The sequence below is a fragment of the Juglans microcarpa x Juglans regia genome, chromosome 8S (genome assembly GCF_004785595.1).
Source record: "Juglans microcarpa x Juglans regia isolate MS1-56 chromosome 8S, Jm3101_v1.0, whole genome shotgun sequence".
Classification (NCBI taxonomy): domain Eukaryota; kingdom Viridiplantae; phylum Streptophyta; class Magnoliopsida; order Fagales; family Juglandaceae; genus Juglans; species Juglans microcarpa x Juglans regia.
Window position 1 is genome coordinate 18,307,174 of NC_054609.1, and position 25,018 is coordinate 18,332,191.

A 25,018-nucleotide genomic window follows, 5' to 3' on the forward strand; every position below is an offset into this window, starting at 1 on the left:
TAAGCATTATATCCTTTTTACTTGAAAACAGAGATGCAGATATGAAAGTGAGTTGAGTTCATGCAATGCAATGATTTCTTTCTTTTATACAACAACATTAGATTGTTATCTGCTCCATGAGTCATGATTGATGGCCTCCGTTGGGGTAACTTCCGTGCAGCAATCGAGTTTATCATCTCTCAAAAGTCGTCTTTGGCTGCATATATAGCTGCATGAGCTCTCCCACCTGTAGCAGTGCGTTTGCACCAAATTAACACATTTGAAACAAAAACCTGTTTGGTAAACGAGAAAGAAGTCGGAGGAATTTTATGTTATAAGGAAAATGTCCGGGAAGATAGAAATATTGGCTGATTAAACCAAAAAACAATCAAAGAGGATTCATATTTTGCAATGGCATCCGTGCTTTCTGACTAGCAAAATATGACAACTAAAAATAAAAATTTAAAAAGAAATAAACAGAAATGGGTGAAATATAATTTTTACAACTAAAAATATAATAATGTAAGTTTAATAGTTGGATTACAAGTGAAAATCTCTTGAATTAGAGTGAAAAATAAAAATAAAAAAAGAGTCATACCACAATATTTATGATTACGTGGATGAGTTTGTAGTAAAATAAATATTATAAGACCTACTTTATATATTTATATCTTTTCTTTTAGATTATGTATGAATTAATACTACAATCCGTATCAATTTCTTTTTAAAATTATTATTATTATTATTATTATTATTTTTTGTAGAATATTAGAAATCCTAATTTTGTGGGTGAGTGTTCCAATTTATTGGAAAATCTTATGGTCTCAAAATTTAATAATGAATTCTTTTTCGGTATATTTATCATAAATTTAAAGAAAAATGATTTGTGTAACGTTAAGATAGGTAAGTTTCCTCTTAAAAAAAGGGTAAATCTCACATAAAAACATACTTTTTATGGTACATCCAACTATTTTCAAGAAATTTCAAGAGACTTAACTTGGCCTTAATTTGAATTTAATATTAGAAAAAATTTTATTTATAAACGGGTGTGGATAATACACATAATAAAGTGTTTACATGTTATAATTTAATTTAAAAGAAAAATTTTAAAATTTGAATTTTAGAAATAAAATCTTACAATTTAAATGATATAAATTGTGTGCTCTGTACATCCGACTAAAAAATAACTTAAGATTTTGTTTAAATATTCTACGTTTAGATGTTGAACTAAGTTGAATTGAGTTGAGTTAAATTGAGATGATAAAATATTGTTAGAATATTATATTTTAATATTATTATTATTTTAAAATTTAAAAAAATTAAATTATTTATTATATTTTATATTAAAATTTAAAAAAATTATAATAATGAGTTGAAATAAGTTTAGCATCCAAACACAGTATCTCAATTCATGTGTATAATAATAAATATTTAATCCTACAACATTCTTCTAATACCAGCACCCACCCATACTTTTGGCAGTAGTGGCAAAGGCTCACAGTAATTACCAACACCCGCCCATACTTCATATTCTCTCGCCTCCAACTCAACAGTCCTCGTGCCCGCGAAAGATACCGTTCGTGACAAGTAAACATCGGATCGATCGCCACGTGTCGTTCCGCCAAACTCCGCCGTCATTTGACACAGACTGGGCCCCACGTTAATATCCATTGTATTCATGCGTGTCTGCCAGCGCATGCCCGCACAACCTCAACCCGAATGATGAAACTAGCCTTCATTTTCTCGCGATATATTGATCATATTCCCCGAAACTACGAGGCTGTTTCGGTAATTGACTTACGCCCAGTTCAAAACAACACGTGCTCGCCGTCACTCTCTGGCACCGTTAAAAAATACGCCAAGTCTTAGGGTTTACAGAATCTCCAAGCTTTTATTTCGGGTTTCGTTGTAAATTACTAAATTTTGTTAGTTTCTCGGGAATTTGATTCTCTTTTTCCTCTGGATTCTGTTTCGGTTCGCTACGGGAAATTTGGATGGTGCAGTCGACCAAATCCGTGAATCTCTGGCCAGAGTCTGAAACGACACCGCCGCCGACGGCGTCGTGTCGTGACAAGCCGGTGAAGTTGGAGATCGAGGACCCGTTGGAAGAAGAGCACGGGCCACTCACTAAGCGCTCGAAGCGTTCTCAGGCTTCTCAAGAGGTACAGAATGAATTTTGGTTTGTTTGGTTCCAAAGAACACGGGGGAAACAGTGGGGAATTGTGAAACTTTATGTACATAATTATAATATACCTGAGAAAAACAGGGAATTATATCCAAATGAGTATGATCTCTAGTTTTTTTGATCATCTGACAAATTTAAATCTTAATTCGGAACTGGATCAAAAAATTTCTCCTTGTTTGATTCTCAGCTTCCTGGGAAACCAAATGGTGGCTTTGGGTTTGGTGATTTGGGTGCTTTTTATCTTGCTATAAGAAAAGTTCGTTCCGAGTGATTTGTGTTACTTTTATATATGATTATTGACAGGGTTGCTAATTCCCTTTGTTTTTTACCTTTCTCAAACATAACTTTCTGAGAGCACATGGTCAGATAGATTCTTCGATCATATCATCGTAAGTTTGATCCCTGGGAGATTGTGGGAAAGCGATTAGAACTGTCTGTATTCATTAAATATCTTATGGTTCATTCCTAATTGAATGGGGTGTTTATGCATGAGTTGATATTGGTTAAAGTTTGATAGGATTTACGTTTGCATCCAGCCAAATTGGGCATTTTTATTTGAGTTGATCTTAGTGAAAATATTGTTTTTAGTGTTTATTTGGGTTTCTTGTGTTGTAGCGAGGAAAAAATAGCATTCTTTCGAATTTGGTTTTAGCTAAGATTTGTTGCTTGTGATGACTTTTATGGATTTGTTGCAATAAAGACTCAAAGCCATTTCCAATACTTTCTGTTGTAATTTGGATTCCACACCCCCCCCCCCCCCCCCCCCCCCCCCCCCCCCCCCCCCCAAAAAAAAGCTTCTGTGACAAAATTTGTCTCCTCCAATTTCAAGAATTCCTTAAATTTTGTGGTTTCTACACGACTTAGTTGGGGATTGCTAATTTATCATGACACTTGTGAGGAGCTCAAGAGCTTTTGTTTATGGACTAGTGTTGGTTGATTAGATCAATACTGCATTGGGTTTTTTGTTGCCTGAAAAACTTAAAGAGTTCCTGTTGCTTTCCGTAGTAATTGGGATTCTTCTATTGTTTGTTTTACACGGTTTCCTTGTTGACTAATCAGCAATGTAGTTATGGAAGTAATGCATTCCCTATCCCTCCTTCACAATACAACCCGCTTGATGAGCCTAGCCCGTTGGGTTTGCAGCTGAGGAAAAGCCCATCGCTCTTAGATTTAATTCAGATGAAGCTTTCTCAAGGGAGTGGTTCTAGTACAGGAGCTGTGACGAGTGAAAGTTTCAATGCAATAACTAAAAAGGAAAGTAAAGGAACTGCTGTATCAAGTAGTACTGACAAGCTAAAGGCTTCAAATTTTCCAGCTTCCCTTCTGAGGATTGGGAGTTGGGAGGTATCTTCACTTCCTATTCTGTTACCTAAACAATAAATAAGGAAAAGAGAAAATCTTCTAAGATTTTGTGCTGCACACATTCTGAGAGTTTAGAGAATCTGACTGATTTTGCATGTAACTCTCAACATTTGCAGTATAAATCAAGATATGAAGGCGATTTAGTAGCGAAGTGTTACTTTGCTAAGCATAAGCTTGTTTGGGAAGTTCTTGAAGGTGGTCTGAAAAGTAAAATAGAAATCCAATGGTCAGATATTATGGCTCTGAAGGCCAATTGTCCTGATAATGCACCTGGTACATTAAATGTCGTGGTATGTATAGCCTTCTGATCTTCTCTCTCTGTTCGTGCATGTCTGTACCTGTATTTTAAGTGGTATGAATTTCATTAAGACGCCAATGAGCACACATGTATAAACGGTTCAATAAGACACTGCTGATCTCCTGTGCAGCTAGCTAGACAGCCCCTTTTCTTCAGGGAGACCAACCCTCAGCCTAGAAAGCACACCTTATGGCAGGCTACTGCAGATTTCACAGATGGGCAGGCTAGCATGCACAGGTAATTGTAGTTCAGGTTTCTTTTCTATTTCTCTTTACATTGGACATTAAGACTGCCAAAAAGTGTTCTTTTGCTATTCTTACCTAATTAAGCCTTGGCAAGTTAATTTTGCGAGGACTTGTGTTGTAAAAAGGAAAAAAAGTGAGGACTTGTGTTGTTCTTGGTGGCTTATAGTTTGCTGGATGATATTCCAGTCTCTTTTCCCATACTTCATTCAACATGACGTGAATATTTTGCTCTTATTGTTCTCAACTTTAATTAATCTTGTATGTTTTTTTTCCATCCAATCTTTTCCGGCCCAAGTGGTGAAGTTCTTGGTCTTGGGGTATAACTCCCTTCAAGGTCCAAGGTTCAACATCTCATGGGTGCAAACAATCTTTTGGGGCCACACCTCCTGGTGAAAAGCCAGCAATTTAACCAGTTTCATGTAAGGAAACTTCCGAGGGTGCAGTCCACGGTACCGGGGTTTACTCTGCAGGGGTGGGTCTGAAGGGCTCTGCCTTGGAGAGTTTCCCCAACATCAAAAAAATAATAATAATAATCATCTCTTTTTTCTTCAGCCCATTGAATAGGACATTTTGCCCTTTTCTCTAGTTTCATAACTTTGTGTGTACCTCTGAGCATATATGTAAATAACCTCTCTCTCTCTCATATTATGGTACCTTTAGAGCTCCTCATTACTCACTCATTGGAAAGACCCTCTTTTAAACATGTGAGCTGCTTCATTTCATCGTTTGTGACAAGTTACCACGATTCATTACTGTCCAGACATTCTATTTATTTTGTGAGCTTTATTGATGGAAAATTTTGATGTTATGGTTTTATAGGCAACATTATCTGCAATGCCCGCAAGGCTCATTAAACAAGCATTTTGAAAAGCTTATCCAGTGTGACATGCGCCTTAACTTCTTAAGCCAACAGCCAGAGAGAGTTTTGGATTCACCATACTTTGAACCACGGCCCTCTGTTTTTGAAGACCCAGAAGAATCTAAAGATCATAGTTTTGATAAAGTGGATAGTGGTCAAGGATCCATGTCTGGTTTCCAGGATGTAGCATCACCAACTACTACACAATCTTCTTCATGGAAGATCGAACAGAAACTGGATTCTTCTGGTTTGACATTGGAAAGTCGGTTACGAGAAATTCCTTCCCCCAGTTCAGGTACAAGGACAAGCTTGAGCATTGTTTCGAGCATGGTGATTGATACTGTTTTACTATTTATTGTCACATGATTTCATAAGTGCAATAGATTTTTTCTCTGATTGCCCACACTTCAATTAATAGTTAGGAGCCTATATGCACTGAAGACTGCTTAATATTACGTATTTTTAGTTTGATGTAACGTCCTCGTCGTTGTTGTAGTAGGCACATCAAGCATGAATGAATGATGGGCAAGCCAGATCATATTCTATCAATTTCCATATATACTTGGACATAACTTTGGCAATTAGGACCTGCATGCATGTTCTGAAGGCAATTTAATATGTTTATCTTATCTGATATTAGTGATTTTCTTTTCTGCATGATGCCCATCTGAACAACTGCTTCTAAATTATTTGTTTGTGTTTTGTACATCTAACATTTATAAATGTGGTATTACTTATGAAAAAAAATATTTATAAATATGGTATTGAACTTTTTGTTATTAATAGAGTAAAAGAGTGCGATACTGCAAAACTAGTGAGCTATCAAGGCTACTTAAACTCTTATGTTGATGCCTTATCATTTTAGAATGTTTCAAATTTGAGAAATGATTGCACCACAAAGGCCTTTGGTTCTCAATTTTAATCCTTTTAATGTTTCTGGATACCTAACTTATGCCTAGCCCAAGGTCTTGGGTGCAAACATTTCTCATCTTCATAGGGATATTTAGTATTGTTATGGGCTGAGTAATACTGGTTACGTATTCTTCCTTGTGCGTCAATTGGTTAATTGATTGCCTCTCATGTTAGTGATGGACACTCGTGCAATTGAAGGTAATGGAACTTCCGAAGCAGTTGATTCCATGGGTCCAGGAAACCGGGACCAGATAAAACTGACTGGGCTCCATCCGTCCATGTCAGTGAGTGATTTAATGAGCCATATTGGACAATGTATCTCAGAACAGATGACTTCTGGAACTCTACCAACTGCTGATGAAGGTTCGGAATCTCATGAAATACTGGCGGACATTGCTCAGTACCTGCTCAACGACAATCAGTTAACCAGCACTTCTGATGAGAAATCCCTTATGTCAAGGGTCAATTCCCTCTGTTGCCTTCTGCAGAAGGACTCTGCTTCAGTCCAGAATTCCCAGGGTAATGGGGAAAGTTGCACCGATGGACTTGATGGTGGAACCGGCGTTGAAGTTAAGCACAAGCCTGAACAAATGCATGATGCTAAATATAGAGCTGATTTGAAGGTTTATGAAGCGGACACAAGGGATGTATCTGGCAGCAAGCAGGTACCAGCTATGTCAAGGAAAGACTCCTTTGGGGACCTGCTGCTTCAGCTCCCTAGAATTGCATCCCTCCCAAAGTTCTTGTTTAACATTTCAGAAGATGATGGTGGGAGTAAATCTAGATAGTTCTTTTATTTAACATTCCAGAAATTTCATGAATGAAATTAAATTGCAAAAGCTCTCTCTCTCTCTCTCTCTCTCTCTCTCTCTCTCTCTCTCTCTCTCTCTCTCTCAGGTGTGTTTTCTTTATGTTTACTTCAAAGTCATTTTAATTTCTCTCACTTTCCATGCCTTATCCCCCAATAGAAATTAGAAATCTGAGAACATCCCTATTAAGTTATTAACAGATTTAAGCACTTTCTCAGGCACATTAATGGCAGATTAAAGATGAATTGACATTCTTGATAACACGTTTGATTTACCGACTTTCCTCCACTATAGAGTAACCGAGTCTTCTATTCTAACCTGCCAATTTCTAAGCTTTGTTTGGATATTGAATTGAGTTGAGTTGAATTGATAAAATATTGTTAAAATATTATTTTTTAATATTATTATTATTTTAAGATTTAAAAAAGTTGAATTATTTATAATATTTTGTGTTGAAATTTAAAAAAATTGTAATGAGTGAGTTGAGAGGAGTTGACAATTCAAAAGTAATCTTCCAACATGCCAGCTGTAAGCCCCCCACTATGGATTGGCACTTCTAGATAAGAACAGGGAAAGGAACTGCACCTCCACGCTCAAACCAGTTGGATTGCATGCAAACTTTTCCTTATTTAACTCTCTCCTCGACTTGGTCAATGAATATGAGTCTAACCTATCGATCCATTGTTAATTTTTTTCTCCTCTTGTTTTTGGATTTTTATTGAGACTTTTCATTCCACCATAATACAACAGATAAATAAATTAAGAAAATTTGAACCAAGGAATTAACGCTACAGCTAGCCAGAGACCATGGTAGTTGCGATTAGACATGACATGAAAGTTGCATTCATGATATATATATATATATATATATATATATGTATGTATATATAGCCATTGGAGTTGACATAATTCTATCATTCCATTCGAATATCCTTGAATATACTCTTGATCAATTAATTATCTGGAGGAATGCTGCTTTAAACGAATAATTAGCATGTCATGAAAAAATCAGTAGTTTAAATAATTCGACTTTTATCATTTACATTCTTAGAAGATGCTAGCTTGAACTAATTACCATGCATGCTCCCTAGAAGAAGACTATCTCCACTAACTTCGGTGTGTAGATCATGAATCAAGGAATTGCAGCTGATTGAAGCATATCGTTGAAGTCATGCCATCCTGTCCAACAAAAACCATACCAGTTAATTGCATTAGATCATGATCAAGTAGCTCTCAGTTAGTTTTCTTTATTATGGAGGAAAGAATTACTAATATTATGTCCAAGTTCATGATAATTTTATCATTTTTTGTATATACTAACTTCTTTGATCCATTGCGAGAAGAACTTCTGAATTATAATTCGTAGACAACTGGAGATTAATTCAAACCCGTAAAAGTTGCATGAACAAAACTCAGTTCTTATTGCTCATTATACTTGGTTGAAGTTTCTTGTAAATTAACTGACAAACTCACGTGTGATACGTTAGATTTACTTTACGATCTAATGGACTACGTCAAGTCACATGATCTGTTTGTGAAATCTTTTATGCCTAAAACATGTCTCAAAATCATGAATCAGCTGCATTCATGTATCTTTTTTATCTTCTTCTTTTTCACTCCGTTTTAAAGATTCAGACATATAACCAAAAAGTACATGAATATAAAGACAATAAACGGATTAAGATCAGTGATGATGAGAAAGAATTGATTACCCATAAAAGGACCATCGCCAAAGAGTGCAGAGAAGTAATGCTGAGGGGGTATAAAAGGTGGAAACTTGGGCAGCTCATACAAATTGTATAAGATCGGCCGGGGACACTGCGGCAACTCAAGAAGATAAAGCATTTCAAAAACATAAAAATGTCTTTCCTCGGAGGCATCAGGGGTGTGACAATGAAACAGCTCCTTGTCGACATGATACGAGTACAAATTGTTTTCCAGAGAAAGGTAAAGTATTTTGTTGTTCATTCTATCCGTTGCCACCAGCGGCCAAAACTTGTTTGTGAGATGTGCCGGCATATTGTTCATCCTGATCTGATACCCAGGAATCCACCTGCAGCTATGGTGATTCTCAAGAGTCCACAAAGATACGAGCCGATCAAACACACCTGCGAAACTGAATTGAATGAAGATTAGACGTTCTCTTGATTTTCCCAAGTACACACCTCCAGGAGTTTTCCTTTCGTTGAATATATATCCATTTACAGGACCTTCCATTACAGAAAAGCTAGCTCCTTTTACATCATAGGCAAGAATGATTGACCAAAACGAAACCCAGTGAAGCTTTCCATTGAGAAACGTAGAAGGACCATATAACCTGAAATATTCACTCTCCTTTACTGGGTCGAGCTGGTTTGGCAAAGCTAATTCATGATCTTTGAAATCCCACCGTCGAGTATAAGACGAGTAGGAGATTACTCGTAAAATGTTTCTGCGCATCCTAAAGATTTCCATTACAATCAGATGGGGTGGGTTTGATGAATGATCAAAGGCGAAACCCATGGCTAGCGCTTCGCCGGTCGGTCCAAATCTGATGGAAGGGGGCCAGAGTACTCCGTGAGGCTGCACGGGTATTGGAAAGTATTGATCCGTGACAGGGTTTCGCAGAAAGAAGAAGCTTTTGAGCTTTTCTGCTTTTGGTTTGAAAGGGTCACTGTCGGTGGAGTGGTAGAGTATCAAGCCATTGGAGGAATCAATAATGGAGTTATAACGTCGAGGAAAGTTGTGAAACTCCACGACGACAGAGCTAGCGCGGCCATCGTCAGAGAGTGATGGTAGCTTTATTGGATGGGCTGTACGCTGCACTTTCACGTAGAAGGAATACAAGGAGGGGAGATTCTTGGTGTCGTAGTCTCGAATGAAAGAATCAGAAGATATGATTTCAAGCCATTGTTTCGAGACAACCTTAAACTGAGTAAACGATTTTCGAGGCAGTCGAAGAAAGATTTCTGTGAGTATATCTTCACAATCTATTGGCCGTGTCACGTCGTTTTCTTTGTCATCTGCCTCTGTTTCCATCCGCTGCTTCTTGGGGCAGCCGAGACTACGACAAACGGCGGCCATGGTAAAAAACCGACGTAAGGTTTCTTTGATTTTATCTTTCCTCTCTATGTGCGCGCAGTGATGATATACTTCGACTTTTTTGCCTTCCATTGATGTTCAGCAGAGATTGAGATAGGATCACGAAGAAGTGGGGAAGTTTTATTGTTAGAAAAAAGAGTTCTGCAGAACCAGGATTGTTGAAGAATATTAAGAAGTTTACAGAGAGAAGAGATCTGCAGAAGTAGGTCGATGATCTTGTTATTATTGCTGATCAGTTCTAAGTGATCAGGATGCAGAAGATGTGTTATTGCAGTGAAATACTAGTTCTCTAACTAGTTAAGGATTCATCAAACTCAAACACCAAACCCAAGCTAGATGGTGATTGGTCAAAATAATTGATTTATATTATTTTAGTGAAGTACGTAAAAAGTATGTAAAAGTCACTATATATAAAAATTGCGTCTGCTTATGAATATTTTTCAGATTTTATTATTTAAACTAGAATTTTTTTTTTTTTTTTTTTTTGGTTTTAAAAGTTTGCAACAGTTTGACTATACATCAGCCTACACTCTCCACACACTTTACGCGGCATCACTTTTTTTATTTTTTTTAACCTACAATGTTTAAGTGTGCTGCAGCTGTAGTATACAGTAGGCTGCTGTAAATATTTTCTCTTATTATTTATTTATTTTATTTTATTTTTAGTTAATAAATTCTTTCAAGTTTTTTTATCCAATCCAATGAAAACGGCCATTCAATTATCTAGCCATTAAAAAGGGGCTCTTCGGTTCTGATCAATCCAGTGCATAAAATTAGGACTTTCTCACTATTATAGCCAATCCAAAAAAATACCTTTCAGTTTTGTCGAATTAAAATTAAATAAATTATACATTTTATTGAATAAAATATATCTAATTTCTTTATAGGTAATTTTCATACGAGTATATTAGTTTTGTATTCTAGTTTTGCTGTGAGTGCGCTGAACTTGCAAGACACGATTCTTCGGTCGAAAGACGCAAATCTTAGATACCATATTTCAGAATTTAGAAATACTTTAATATCAAAAAAATAAATTCACAAACTGACATAATTTGATGTAATATATTAGATTATAAATTTACTTTTAATTTAAAGTAAATCTAACGTATTTTATAAAATCATGTCAATTTATAAATTTATTTTTATAAAATCTCTTTATGACTATAACACTTCTCTTCAATATTTTAATTAGCATCTAACATCTAAGCTTTAAATGATCGATGCTTTAGGATGTACAAAAATACATGATCTTTCTTTGTGGTTTGGAATGTGATACGTACATAGTTGGTGATAATAAGTATTACATTAAGGAAAAGATGGTCTGCCGCCCCATTTGAACCGCTCTCTTTGACCGCTTGCATAAATTTTATTTTATTTTTTTTTTTTTTTAACTTAGTGATTAAGGAAGTAATTTTAAGTGTATTAGTATATTTTTTATTTTTTAAAAATATTTAAATATATTAAAAAAATGTGAAAAGAAAAAAATAAAAATAAAAAAAAATAAAGGCCCCGGGCGGCAGAGTAGCCTTGCCCATTACATTAATTATCAAATGGTACCGCTCCAACTCTAACAGGGGACTGGCTATTTTGCCTCTACTTCAGTCGAAAGTGCTGAAAAAATTGGAATGATCAGAGTTTTAATAGATGAGACCAACTCAAGATCAAGAGCTGGATAGTATCAGTATTCACAATAATTTCTAATTTTAACAATAGTGGTAGCCATATATACAAAAGAGAGACTAGACTTAATTGGATAATCAGCTGTACAAAGAGGAAATCAAGTTCAAATCCTACCAAGTGGGTTCAAGCTTTGAATGTCATATGAAATATGTACACTTGGATTCTTCCATCACGTCAATCTGCCTAGACAGGGATCAGGAAGGAGATGCTGAATGAATGGTGGTATCAGGTAACATGGCTACTGTCACCACAAAGTATTCACAGCCAATGGGGAGACCATACGGATTTAAAGTTGATCCTGAATTCAAGATCAACCGATCAGTTCCCAGATCAGAGGTTAGGTAATCCGTTTGATCCACTCTACCATGCTCATGCCGTGTTGGAGTAGGCGGCATCGGCTTCACAGTTTGACGTTCGATATGAACAATCTGCCCAACAATGTAGTTAGAACGGTTTGGGAGATGGTCAGCAAACAAGGCCACAGATTCAGCAGACAAGTAGTAGTTTGAGCAATTCCGACTGATAGCTTCATAGTGCCCGTTTGGGTTAAGAACAAATGCAGCTATCTCATGAACCTCTAAGCGGCCAAAAGATATTCTCTCTTTGTTTGCCTGTAGCAAAATCACAAGCAAAACAAAGCTGCCCATTATATGGTGGCTCAAGCATAACAGCCGTCAGCCCACTATTAAATAGAAAAAAGTGTCTTCTAAACCACAATCACAAATAAAGCACTCATTTTGCACCAAGACATTCCATGCCAAAGTGGTTAAAATGTGATTAAGGGGTGGAACGCCATTTTTAAAGTCAATCCACCACATTTAGTTTAGTTAGCAGACCATCCATGATTATATCAAGTCAATTAACAAGTTACCTGCTTCTCGAGTTGATGCTTGGTGTATAAAGTTTTAACCAGTTCTTTCTTCTCTTCCAATTCTTTCCTCAACTGTTCATTAGCAGCTTCAACCTTTAGGTATTTGCTGAGTAGCTCTTGACGGTGCCTCAACAAGAAACTAACTTTCTCTGCAAGGACTCGGACACATTTTCTAAAATTGGCAGTATCCTCATCTTCATTATCATTGATGGAACTGAAAAAGTTCATATCAGAGAAAAAAGACACGATCATGAAGTGTGTCAATGCATCAATATATATCTATCTATCTAGAGCACCTACTTTCTAGTTGAATTTGACAGAACCTCTCTTGCACCAAGCTTCACATGACAATTGTTTAAACTCCTCTCACTTCATCAGAAAGTTGAAATCTGTAAATTTGACGCATTGATTGTTTTGAAAGCATAGTGACTGTCTCAGGAAACCTTATTATATGCAAATACTTTGATTGTCATTTAATCCTATGCAAAACCTCTCAATCCCATCCAGCAGGGATAGAGACAAGGGGATGGGGAGGACTGCCAATGTAAGATACTATTACACATTCATTATGCTTTGTATCCAGGCAAGTTACTTACTTGGCCAAAGATTGAGCCAAAGTATGCAAGGACTCTGCGAAGGCAGCCACTCCACCTGGTGCATGAACACAGCTCCGAAGTCGTTCAAAAACACCACGCATTTTCAATGCGGAGGCACGCAGAGCACTATACTCCGAGGCCCTCCGGTCAGCCGCACAAAGATGGGTCTGGGCTTCCTCCCTTGCTTCATGCAAACAATTCTCCAAGTGTGCACAATTCATCTGTCATGCACGGGAAAAACTTGTAAAAAACAGAAGCCAGCAGGACAAAAAAGGCAAACAAATTAAAGTTGTGTGTAAATGAGTTATAGAAGACACCCAATAATGCATCCAGACAAAGGCCTATAATTCACAAGAAAAAATTAAATGAAATATAGCATTAACAATTTCCCTTGCAAGTTGCACATCTAAATGTCATATAACAATTATACCTGGCATTTTGTGCTGACACCGAGTAAGCAATAAAGTAGCAAAATTCTTAGACTACCATTGAAAAAATAGTGATAAGAGCAATGACAATTGAAAGGCGGTGGAGACTGTCTGCTGAATCAGTGGAGCAGAAAGGAGGGAAATGGAACCATCTGCAATCTAGTTACAAGAGTGTGTGTGTGTGTGTGTGTGTGTGTGTGTGTGTGTGTGAGAGAGAGAGAGAGAGAGAGAGAGAGAGAGAGATTTAAGTTTGCTAAAGAATTAATAAACAATTCTTAGAAGCATTAATCACTTAATTCCCACAAAACAAAACAGAAATAAATGGAAGAAAGTAATTTATCGACTTGCTAGGACCTGGGATTCATCGAGGAGCTTCCGGCTCGCTTCCAACTCCCTCCTAAGCAAGGAAACCTCCTCCATGGTAGCGTTAAGCTTATTTTCAGTTTCGGTCAATTGGTTAGACTTATCTGCAAGTGAACTTTGTAATTCCAACAAAAGATCACTGCTGACTTTGGAATCCAAACCCGACTCAATTGGTGTGTCAGAGGGGGAAACAGTCAGAGGTTCAGGCATGCTCTCAGCAGTATAACTGTTTGTAAAGGACATGCCTAACTGTCCCACCATTTTATCTTTCCCTTCTTTATCACTAAGTAGCAGTTCTTCATGGTGTGGCTCCACCATTGAGGAACCAACCTGAGGGTTTAGTGTTCCAGAGGAATCCATCATATTCTCATCCACCCCCTCATGACCTTTGCCTGATTGCCCCATAAAATGCCCCAGTTTTGCGTCCAAAGGATTTGAGATACAAGAAACCTCATCCATGGGCTCAGAAGTAGATATGCAAGGAATGTGACCTCCACTGCCCAAAATTTCTGGCTTGCCATCATCAGCCTTCTCAGTCAAAAGGGAAAAGTCAGCTGTATCTTCCGGATTTGAGAGCTTCTGCCCTTTTGCATATTGATCAGACAATCTCTGCTCCAATTCTTGAATGCGTTTCTCATAAGACTCGCACTGCATCTGCTTCATCCTAAGCATAGATGTAAGATGTTTCCCATATTCATCTTTCAGATGTAAGGCTTCAGCTGTCTTCTCTGCAGCATTCTTCAATATACTATCTAGTTTATCATCATCGAGTGATTCATATTCAAAATCAGGGCAGTGGGAACAAATCAAGGCAATTGCAGAAGCAAGTTCGGCTTTCAGTTTTGCATTCTCAACTTCCATTTTGCTAGTTCCAGCAATCTCAACCAATTCACAGCTTTCAAGAAGCTCCTCGGAGTCATATTTCTCAACTGTCCCCAAAGAAAACTCTTCAGGTTCAGAGGAATGAGAACTATCATTAGACAAAGGAAATGGACCTTTTAAGCTTCCATGCTTCTCACTCTTCGAAGGAAGTCCTGCCAAATATTCGGGAGCATATCGATCCAGGTCTGAAATGTCAATATCAAGCAAACCAGTGTCAAAAGGAGCTATATTGACATCACATTGATTGGGGCTATCATATAAGCCGATGGATGCTAATACATCCCTAGGAATGTAAGAACTATAAACCTTCAAGAACTCCTCCCGTCTCCTCACCTCAACCTCTCTCTTTGAGGCAAGCCTTTCAGCCAATTGCCCGGCCATGCCCATGTAAAGCTTCATAGAAGCCTTTCGTCTCACAACTTCTGCAAGGCAGGCTCTATAGGCTGGGCCAATTCCACGGACTAACTTCAAGTCCATAAACAGATCATCTTGACGCACCATTGCCTCTCTAAAAACAGGAAACTGTAACTTAGCATCTTTGATGACATAAGAGACATAGGCTATCTTTTGCATGTAATTATGCACAAAGATATTCATTTCATTCTTCTTATCCCTACAAAAATCTTGCAGCTTAGAAACCGCCCGATCACAAGCCTGCATCCTAGGCAGGTGATTCTTGTCATGGACATCATACATAGGACCCAAGGCTGAAACTGCATCATGAGGACGGAGTGATGAAGATAACTGGCAGGACAGACAGTCATCCACAAGTTTCTTCACTGTATTGACATCTTTGCTGCATGGATATGCACACAAGTATTTATTGGTCAAATTGATAGCATATTTAGAAATCATATTATTACAGCAGAACAATGCATCATCAACATAAAAACCACAGAATACAACCTGTGAGTACAAACTGCACAGAGTTACAACAGTGGCTTAAGGCAAATTTGGTTACAAGATTTTTCAAAATTTTAAAAAAATCTTCAAAGAACTTGAAATTTTTAAACCAAACATCTTCAAATCTCCAAAAAAATCTATTTCAACTTTTCATCCAATCATTCATTACCCAAACACAAAAATCAAGACTATTTCTTATAAAATAAAAAATCAAAAATCAAGACTATAACAAACACCAAAACAAAAAGTACTATTAAAAAATTATATTCAAACAACCTTTTGAACTCTACCTATCCATTTTCACAAACCCCAATACAAAACTTATTTTCAAAAAAAATATTCAAGTATTTATCTCTCCTTCCCAAAACCCAATAAATGATATATCTCAAAAAAATTCTCAACTATTCTCAAAACTTTTCATAACCAAGCATACCCTAATCACGCATTAATGCAGTTTCATCACATATATGTTTTAGAGAAAATCCAGATGCTTATATTTAGAGTGCCTTCACGTACAAATTCAAGGCAAAATTCATCTAGTCGCAGGGAACATGATAGCATGACTCTAAGACAAAACCCTCAACAATATCCATCATTCAAGCCACGCATGCAATTGCACTAAACACCCAGATGATCCGAAAACATTTTTTCAGTGAACCATCGGATTTAGAGTTCAACAATTATGGGCATTTAACAGTCAATTTCTCCTTTTGGCCAAACCTCAAAGATGCCTTCCGCTTTTACCCTTGGTTCCTCCATTCTTGTTCCCAATGTAATCATGTTTTTTATATATAAGTAATTCCCAATGTAATCATTTTTTTTATAAGTAATTCCCAATGTAATTGTTAGGCCTTCCATCCCTCACTTTTCATGATCTGCATATAATCACCGTACCCTGCCCTGCTGTCCATGTAAAAGAAAAATACATCTAGGACAGGGAAGTTCGAGACCATGACATGGGTCAAACATAAACAAAAAGAAAAAGACACCCTCACACACCAGGTGCTTTACCAGCCAGATGATGTGATATGTAAACTGAATCATTCCAGTATTTCAAACAAAAGACCAACTAACATAAGACATAGATGCATGCCCATTTGGCAAGCATGAACTAGTAAATTAATTTGAACCTCAAAATCCTCAACCATACATGAAATGCCCCAAGAGAAGCCCAAACCATATATGGACCTATACTTCAAAAGGACTACTCAATAGTACAATAGGAGCCCTATTGAAACAATTGTATAGGGTAAGAACCCCCTTCTAAGCAATGAAGGATCTCATACACCACCTATAAGCACAACTCAGTATGGGGTATCACAATCTCCCCCCTTAAAGTCCCGATGTTCTCGTTGGCCTATTCCATCATAGGTGGCATGACTCAAGTCCCACATTTCTGATTGGGATTGGCTCTAATAACATTTGTAACGCCCTGATGGGAGGGCCCAAGCCACATCTAAACTTATACTCCAAAAGGCCTATTCAATTGTATAATTGGAAACACATTGGAATCATTATAGAGAGTACAATTTAGGAGCTTCTCCCTCTCAAGTAATGTGGGATATCATACACCACCTACACTCACTACTCAGTATGGGGTGTCACAATACATCCATAAAATGTTTTCTACATACGAGATAAACTGAGATAGTTAATCCCAAGACCAAAGAATAGCATACAAACGACAATCTTGTACGCATCAAAGAGGCATATATGCTGGCAACAAGCTATGAGGCACGAATGGGCATCCCATGAAGAATTCACACATACGCAGAACAGCTAAATAGCACGACTGGTAGCATGAACCTTTAGTTAGTTTGGGCATCAAATCTTGAACCAGACCAAAAAAAATAAAGTCCGCATATGAGAAATGGGCATTTCACACTGCAGCAATAGGGAAAAGCTCTACTAGAACCAATTCTTAGCAATTATCTAGCTTGAAATTTTTTAAATGATCAATTCCACCCATTCAGCAAGCATTCGAATCATGCCTGGAGTGAGGAAAAAAAGTCGGCATTTTGAGACGGACCAAACAAGCAAAGAGGAAAAATACAAAAAGTAGCTGAAACTATGTCAACAAGGAAACAAATAACCCACCCCAAAGATTGTAGTATACTCTTTTGTTCGCTGAGGTATTGCTGGTGCTCCTTAATCATCACCTCCAAATTTCTGGTAGGAAAAGAAGTCCTGCTAGCAAACAAGTCCTCGACCTTGCGTTTCACTTCACCGAACATTTGCTTAAACTGTGAAACCTTGTTCTCAAACTGCTTGTGGGAGCTGCTACAATTATCAGCTGATTTCCGCAAGTTCTCTTCCTTTACAAAATCCAGCAAGCACCTGCGAGTGGCAGTCTGTAAAGCAGGGGGAAGTTTGATGGATCTCAATTTCTCCATGTCCCTCCCAAAATTCATCAGGAGATCCGAATGAATCCGGTTCTGTTGTGAATAACGCTTCATGAAATCCATGTAGTTTTGGCTAATCATCTTATAGTATTGATCCAAATTACCCTTAGCAACCTCCAATGCCCTCTCTTGAACCTTTTGCTCCCTCAAAAGTCTCTCACAGTTCTCATATTTCCCTTGGCTACGACTATAAAGAACATGCCCACGGTGGTAATGGTACCTGAATTGCCGCTCATACGAAGGTAAAGCCTTCAAAGCAGGATCAGAAGCACCATCCAAAGGATGGGGATTATGTGAAGAGGACGGTGACGGAGGATCCGCAATATCCAGAATATCAACTTGCTCAGGCGGAGGCAGCGGCGAATTGGTTTGCAATCTTCCCTTATTGAATATGAAGACTTCCCGGTCATCCAAAGGAAGTTTATACGCTGAAAGCGCCCGCTGCGGCTCGAGTTTCATATCCAGACAGAGAACAAGCTGGTCACTCAAACTAATCATCGACACGGACTCGACGAAGCGCATGACCGTCTCGACTGGTGTGGTTTCATCACAGTCGAGCTCAAACGAGTGCCCGTTCTCAGCAATATGAACCAGAAGCTTGCCTCCATGAACCAAACCGTCAGTTATAGATGAACTCATTTTATCCTCAGAACAAATATCATCCACCACTACAAATTACCAGAAACCACAGTGACAACACCTTGTTTATGCAATGGAATCCTCAGCCCAAACCGCAAAAATGGTCGAAGCGAGCTCTCAGTTAGAGCAGAAACACCCAAAAACTATACAATTCGATTCCTTTGACAGATAATCCACACTCGAAAGAAAAATTCCCAATTTTTATACCTTAAGCGTCGATAAAACGCCGGATTAACTCAAACCCACCACCAAATTCAGCAAAAGAACCCCACTTCCAACAAATCCACCAAGGATTTTATGGAAAAGAAAAACTTTCATGGACCCAGCATTGAAGCCGGCCGATACAAGTTATCCCCCGGAGACTTTCCCACAAAAGGAATCCCAACCTTAATCGCAATGTCCTCAAAACAGTAATCGACCCCAACGGCACTGCAAAAATCTTCAAAATAACCACCACTTGCCAACAAAGCAACCAGTTCACCCAAAAAAAATCACCGACCCCCCATTAAATAGCACAAACGTACCTAAATCCCTACAGAAACACCAATTTTCACCGCAAAATGCCAAATTTCCTTTCCTCCAAGCCCTCCACACTTCCCTAAAATGACCAACCCACAAACAAAACCACACAAGAACGCGAAACGACCAATCGGATCAAATGCGAATTACACGCAAAGTTTTAAGGAGAATCACTTGGATTGAGATACGAAAAGATAATCAAAGAAAGCAAAGATAAGGATCTTTTAGATTTTTTGGTTTTTTTTTTCTTTGCTCCACTCAAAGTTCTCCCTCTCTCTCTCTCTCTCTCTCTCTCTTTTTGTGGTGATTGTTATTTACTGTAAACTACGAGATTCCCTTCCTCTTCCTCTTCTACACTGGATTTTATCTGTGCTGTTTCTCTATTTCTTTTTTATCTTTTCAATACACAAACACACAGAACTTCTGCGGGAAGTAACTACCGCTGCGTGACAGAGGTAAGAAGAGCTCTGTCTCTTTCTCTCTCCACAATAACTTTTGAAGAACAGAAAAGCCATCAGCTTATTTATTAACAGAAATGCTAAACCCATCGAAATTGGGTTCCGAAAATGTGTCCCGAGGCAATTTTTTATTTATTTATTTAATAATTAAAGAAATATTTTTTTAATAAAGTTGTGATTTTTTTAAAAAAATATATATTAAAAAATATTTAAAAAATCCATATAAAAAAATTAAAAAAATAGAAAAGATGAATACACGATCCAAATTTGGATCCGAATTCGGTGGCTGTAGCTTCTTAGGAATAATGCTATAATTATTTAATTATCTGAAACCGAATGCCTCGTAATTCTCAATATATTAAAAAAATTAAAAATTAAAATATTAAAAGAATAGAAAACTTAGAATTTTAATTTTTTTTTCTATTTTCGAACCTCTTTTAATTTAAATTTTTTTATTTTTAATAAATTACGTTGCACAGTACAGTAGTGTCAAGTTAATAGAATTATTTGAATATTAAGTTCCATTTAGATAAAGAAAATGTTTCATCATTTTATCATTACAAATTTCTTAAATTCTCACATAAAATATAATAAACAATTTAATTTTTTTAAATTTTAAAATAATAATAATATTCTAACAATATTTTATTCAACTTTCATCTTTTATCTCGACTCATCTCATCTCAACTCTTTATCCAAACTACACCTTAAATTCCAATAGTCTACTCCTTTGTATTACTATTTTTATATATATGATCAGTAATTGGAAATTTTAATTAAAAAAAAAACTGAAATTTGTTGCACTAAAATCAGGCCTCGTTTATTTTCACAATTCATTTCAACTCATTTTGTCTCATCTCATCTAATTATTACAATTTTCTCAAATTCTCACACAAAAGAAAATAAACAATTTAACTTTTTCAAATTCTAAAATAAAAATAATATTAAAAATATATTCTAATAATATTTTATTCAACTTTTAATTTTAAACTCATCTCATTTGCAAAAACAATCGAGATCATATTATTAGAATAATGATGGGCTTACAACCCAATCACATTTTATTTATAATTTTTAATAAATAATATTTTTAAAATATTTAAATGCATCAAATTAAAATAAAAGTCAAATTAAAATTTTAAAAAATATATTATTTTAATCCATAATGGTAAACAAATTGCCAATAATTGTTAGTCTATCATTTTCTATTTTTTATATCAGAAACTGCCCTAGAGTTCCTATAACATCAGTTTTGCACCCATTGGATTTTGACATGTTTTCAATTTTCATATATTTTGGGCTCATCAGCCACCTCTATCATGTTCTATAACAATTTGAATCCAACTAAATGCCATAACAATGTAATGCATTTCATTTCAAAAAAAGAAAACAATGCAATGCATTTATTTTGAGTCTCATTTCCTCCTTAATCTTAGCATACAGTTTTAATTTAAAATTATTATATTTGTATAAAAAATAAATTTATAAAAAATTTATATATATATATATGTATGTATGTATTTATCATTACTATTTGTAATTGATAGTGTTAACGTCATGTTTTGCATGCCTTTAAGCTAGGCTCCGACAACTCATATCATCAAAAGCGAGTCTTGCGCAAGGTAGAAAAGAGTGTTGCTTTGAGAGGGCGGCATCGGAGGTTACCATCGGGGCCGGATAATCTCTGATGCCAAAGTTAATAAATATTTTTCGAGTGTAGTAAATAAGTAAGAAAGTCTAGTAATCAGAAAGAGTTTTTTTTTGGTATCTGGAACTTGCTATTTATACTGTGTCTGGGAGGGTGCAGATAATCTTTTTTCCAGAAAGGTCATGCTTCTCTTTTTGTATCTGCTGTCAGACTTTCTTTAATATTGCGTGGCTTTGCGTTGACTTCATAAATGTGACGTGTGACTTAATCAGCAGTGTCATTAATGCAGAAAAGTTTCCTGCCCCTGATTCGATTTATGTGAGTCGTAGATGGTCTGATGCGAGTAAATGTTATACACCATACTTTTATCTTATTTTGATCATATTAAGTAATATGTGGCACATTCATCATCATTAGATGATAAAAAAGCATGCAATAAATGATCATTTAATAGTAATAAATGTGTCACATCATACTTAGTAGGATGAAAATAAAATAGTAGTATGATGTATAGAATTTTTCAATTCACTATTATTTATAAATAAATTTAAATTATCTGATATACTCTTATCATCTAATGGAGCTCGAGACGTGATATTACTTATTTATTATTGCCTACTTAATTGGTTCAGATTGCACATCATGCAAAGTCTGAACTTGGAAAACAATCAAAGATGTTCGTATAATGATCGATCGAGACGGTGCAAGAGGACAGAAAATTGTTTTAAGATTTTAAAAGTCAACAATTACGGGTAGATGATAAAGATGCCGACCGTTTGAGAATACTTTGCATCTTTCTTTGCAGGAAAAGGTGGAAGAAGTGTGAAAAGTGCGAAGAAATTTCATGGTAGAGTCAAGTGAACAAAGAGAGAGGAGACCCAGCATTCGTGCATGCAAGTGTCCGTACGTAGACAGGAAGCTGGGTCCCATTAATTATTAGGGAAAGGAAATATGCAAGTTTTGGAAAATGATATGTATTATTTAGAACGAAAAATTGTTTTAATATCTTTAAAAAAAATATATATGCTTTTAATAATATGCTTACTTTTTTTTTAATGTGAATATATAATATTTACATATTCTAAAATTATATTTAATATTACAGGATTGGTTTTGATAGAGAGATCAGATGAGATCAGATGAAATGAAATAAGATGAGATGAAGTGATTTTAGATAAATTGAAAAAAATATTGTTAGAATATTATTATTATTTTGAGATTTAAAAAAGTTAAATTATTTATTATATTTTATGTAAAAATTTAAAAAAATTATAATAATAAAATAAGATGAGATGATTTTTCTATCTAAACAAATCCTAATTTTCTGTTAAATAATGTGAGATGTGCAAGTATAGTTCTTTTCTAAAAAATAGGACTTTTACAAAAAGTTGATTTTTTTTTTTTTATATAAATTCTAGATATTTTGTCGAGATAAGGAAACGGTACTTGCACACTCAATTCATCTTTTCTTTTTTGGTATTTCAAGTTGAAGAGAAGTTTATCTGAAAGAAAAAAATCTATTCTTCCTCGTTTTTTTTTTTTATTATTTTCTTATCATTCTATATATGACATTAGATGATATTTATTTTTTGTTATAAATTATATATAAAAGGGTAAGTTCTTGGCAACTTCGCAAGCTTTTCCGGGATGCCTTTCCTTCCTGCAACTGTTTGTCTGTGCATGAATATGTTAAAAGTAACATGAAAGCATGCCTAGATTTCTGTCCATCTCAAGTAATCATGTCTGTCCAATGTCCATGTCTTTGTTTTTCTTTTCCTTTTTGTTTATACAATTAAGATGCAATTAATTAAATAAGAGAAAGGTTAGATTTATAAAGAGATATATATATATTATAAAATAAAATTCATAAATTTATAAGATTTATTTATATTATACATTAATTTATAAAATTATTTTTACTATAAATATAGATTAAGCGTGTCTTATCGTACCAAACAACATCAATTTTATAGTAGTTAAAATCAAATCGATATAGTTGGAAATCTTTTAACACTTGTTTTCAAACCAATCTCCGTGATGTTACGGGAGAAACAAAGTTGAAAATAGACTAAAAAGATTATGTTGTGACAAATTATACAATTAAAGGGACAACTGAGATATCAACATTAATATGTAAAGTATTGTATTATGAGACATGGTGTATTAATCTGATCAATATTAGTATAAGGTGATTGAGGTAATTAACCCACGAAGATCGCAACTTCTTGGAATAAGAAAGATTGAGATTGTCATTGGGTGCTAGAAATATCTAAGATCATCTCAGATAATTTCGTATAAATTAGAATACTCAAATCTTAAATACATACAACTTATTTCATCTCAATTGACGGGATTTAATATTTTTTCAACTTCTCATAAAAAATTAAACATATTTTAACTTAATTTATATATTCAAACTCATTACTATTTATTTTTTCAATAATATTTCGAATACTCTTGATATCCAAACATAACGTTAAGTATAAACTTGCTAGCTTTTTGACAAAAGTGAACATGATATCAACAAATTGCCAAGTTACAGAATAACCTACATTTTTGCTACCTATAAATAATTTCATATATATTCTCTCCTAAAACATGTTTTTTTTTTTTTTTCTTGGGTGTTGTTTAAAAAAGGTTAATCATTCCACCGAAGATAGGGGGTTTAATAGCTAACAAAACAACATGATTAGCTGCGCGCATAACTGAGAATGATGAGAAGGGTCAGTCCCACATTCGAGGATGTATATTAATTTAATAACTGTATTAAAATCATAAAAATATATTTTATTTTAAAAAAAAAAATTTAGATAAATGATAGTTACAGTCGAGAGTAATTAATTAGAATTAAAAAGAAAACTTCATATTACCGAAATGTATCACTGTAATAATTAATATATTATTTATTGATATATAAAATGAATTATATAATTGAGACTATAATATATAGGATAAAAACAACCTTATCTAAAGTGGGTGAAGGTTCAATCTCATTGATGAAAACAAAAGTAAAAGGCCAAGAGCTTGTAAAGCCAAATGGTTTGGTACACTTGCTTCGGCCGGATATCACTAACATGGTTGTTTAAAGATCTTTGGGTTACTCAAATGGTTTGGCATAAACTAGATTTTGTTTTTGAATGAATATAGATTTACTTTAAACTATTAGCATTAAATATTTAAAACTTTATTAGATTTCGAGTTAAGTTATGGCTCAAACCTAACTTGAAGAAGTATCTGCGACTTTCGACTACCTAAACTCCTTATTTGATTCCCAACTAGCACGATATTACTATAACTAAGTCTATATACAAAAAAATAAATTGATAGACATACAACTACTTTTACAACTTTTTATACAACTATATTTTAAATGAGTGACATTTTTATAAAGTAATTTATAAAAGTAATATCACTTTATATAATGGTAATGCTACACCCATCAAGAAAGACTATTGAAAATTTATACCGGCGGTATAAATTTTTTTTCCAAACATTTTTTAAGCCCCTAAAATAAAAATTTAAAAAAAATTATAAAATTATTAAAATAATACTTTCTAACCATAAAAATAAATAAATAAATAAATAAAAATAATGGTAGTTTTTCATTATTCCTTTACATAAAATACCTATATCTTAAAATTTAATTATATAAAAATTTGTAGAAAGAAATGTAATGTACTATCACTCAGACGTACGATTACTCCCCATAACTTCTTTAAAGCCACATTTCATGCAATTGTAGGCTATATATTCCCTGTCAAATCGTCCAACTTTTTCGTCTCAAAAATGCTTCTTCAATGGTAGCCGACCCATCGGCCATCATCTGATAATTGCTTTCTCAAAAAACGAGAAATGTTACATATTTACGTATTGTTTATAGACTCTATTGATATGGACAG

At 35.2% G+C, this 25,018-nt stretch overlaps 3 protein-coding genes across 5 annotated transcripts; 1 reads left to right on the plus strand and 2 right to left on the minus strand.

Annotated features, from left to right (window-relative positions):
• Nucleotides 1-1,688: 1,688 nt before the first annotated feature.
• LOC121243916 lies at nt 1,689-6,679 on the plus strand. 3 transcript variants are annotated; one of them, XM_041141976.1, is made up of 6 exons: nt 1,689-2,141; nt 3,224-3,508; nt 3,643-3,816; nt 3,955-4,061; nt 4,889-5,223; nt 6,039-6,679. In XM_041141976.1, the coding sequence occupies exons 1-6, from the start codon at nt 1,974-1,976 to the stop codon at nt 6,626-6,628; spliced, it is 1,659 nt and encodes a 552-aa protein (XP_040997910.1). In that variant the 5' UTR covers nt 1,689-1,973; the 3' UTR covers nt 6,629-6,679. The 3 variants fall into 3 exon arrangements, with proteins under 3 accessions (XP_040997910.1, XP_040997911.1, XP_040997909.1); XM_041141977.1 differs by having other exon boundaries at nt 1,737-2,141; nt 3,308-3,508; nt 6,015-6,679; XM_041141975.1 differs by having other exon boundaries at nt 1,745-2,141; nt 6,015-6,679.
• An 870-nt stretch (nt 6,680-7,549) lies between these two features.
• Nucleotides 7,550-9,945, minus strand: LOC121243922 (F-box protein At5g07610-like). Its single transcript, XM_041141983.1, has 3 exons — nt 9,722-9,945; nt 8,362-9,670; nt 7,550-7,828 (listed from the first exon to the last, which is right to left on the minus strand). The coding sequence occupies exons 1-3, from the start codon at nt 9,800-9,802 to the stop codon at nt 7,782-7,784; spliced, it is 1,437 nt and encodes a 478-aa protein (XP_040997917.1). The 5' UTR covers nt 9,803-9,945; the 3' UTR covers nt 7,550-7,781.
• A 1,467-nt stretch (nt 9,946-11,412) lies between these two features.
• Nucleotides 11,413-19,503, minus strand: LOC121243923 (autophagy-related protein 11-like). Its single transcript, XM_041141984.1, has 5 exons — nt 17,551-19,503; nt 13,660-15,346; nt 12,878-13,098; nt 12,282-12,495; nt 11,413-12,021 (listed from the first exon to the last, which is right to left on the minus strand). Exons 1-5 carry the CDS (start codon nt 18,492-18,494, stop codon nt 11,605-11,607), a joined length of 3,483 nt encoding a protein of 1,160 aa, XP_040997918.1. The 5' UTR covers nt 18,495-19,503; the 3' UTR covers nt 11,413-11,604.
• Between the last annotated feature and the right edge of the window lie 5,515 nt (nt 19,504-25,018).

What these genes read in the sequence shown, in the direction of transcription:
- LOC121243916 (XM_041141975.1), top strand. Translation starts at nt 1,974, where the DNA reads ATGGTGCAGTCGACCAAATCCGTGAATCTCTGGCCAGAGTCTGAAACG. An exon ending in TGAGGATTGGGAGTTGGGAG is followed by an intron (nt 3,509 to 3,642) that starts GTATCTTCACTT and finishes CAACATTTGCAG; the next exon opens with TATAAATCAAGATATGAAGG. An exon ending in CTGGTACATTAAATGTCGTG is followed by an intron (nt 3,817 to 3,954) that starts GTATGTATAGCC and finishes TCTCCTGTGCAG; the next exon opens with CTAGCTAGACAGCCCCTTTT.
- LOC121243922 (XM_041141983.1), bottom strand. Translation starts at nt 9,802, where the DNA reads ATGGAAGGCAAAAAAGTCGAAGTATATCATCACTGCGCGCACATAGAG. An exon ending in TCAAAGAAACCTTACGTCGG is followed by an intron (nt 9,671 to 9,721) that starts TTTTTTACCATG and finishes CCCAAGAAGCAG; the next exon opens with CGGATGGAAACAGAGGCAGA. An exon ending in TGGCGATGGTCCTTTTATGG is followed by an intron (nt 7,829 to 8,361) that starts GTAATCAATTCT and finishes TTTGTTGGACAG; the next exon opens with GATGGCATGACTTCAACGAT.
- LOC121243923 (XM_041141984.1), bottom strand. Translation starts at nt 18,494, where the DNA reads ATGAGTTCATCTATAACTGACGGTTTGGTTCATGGAGGCAAGCTTCTG. An exon ending in AGTATACTACAATCTTTGGG is followed by an intron (nt 15,347 to 17,550) that starts GTGGGTTATTTG and finishes ATATCCATGCAG; the next exon opens with CAAAGATGTCAATACAGTGA. An exon ending in AGCATCAACTCGAGAAGCAG is followed by an intron (nt 12,022 to 12,281) that starts GTAACTTGTTAA and finishes ATTTTGCTACAG; the next exon opens with GCAAACAAAGAGAGAATATC.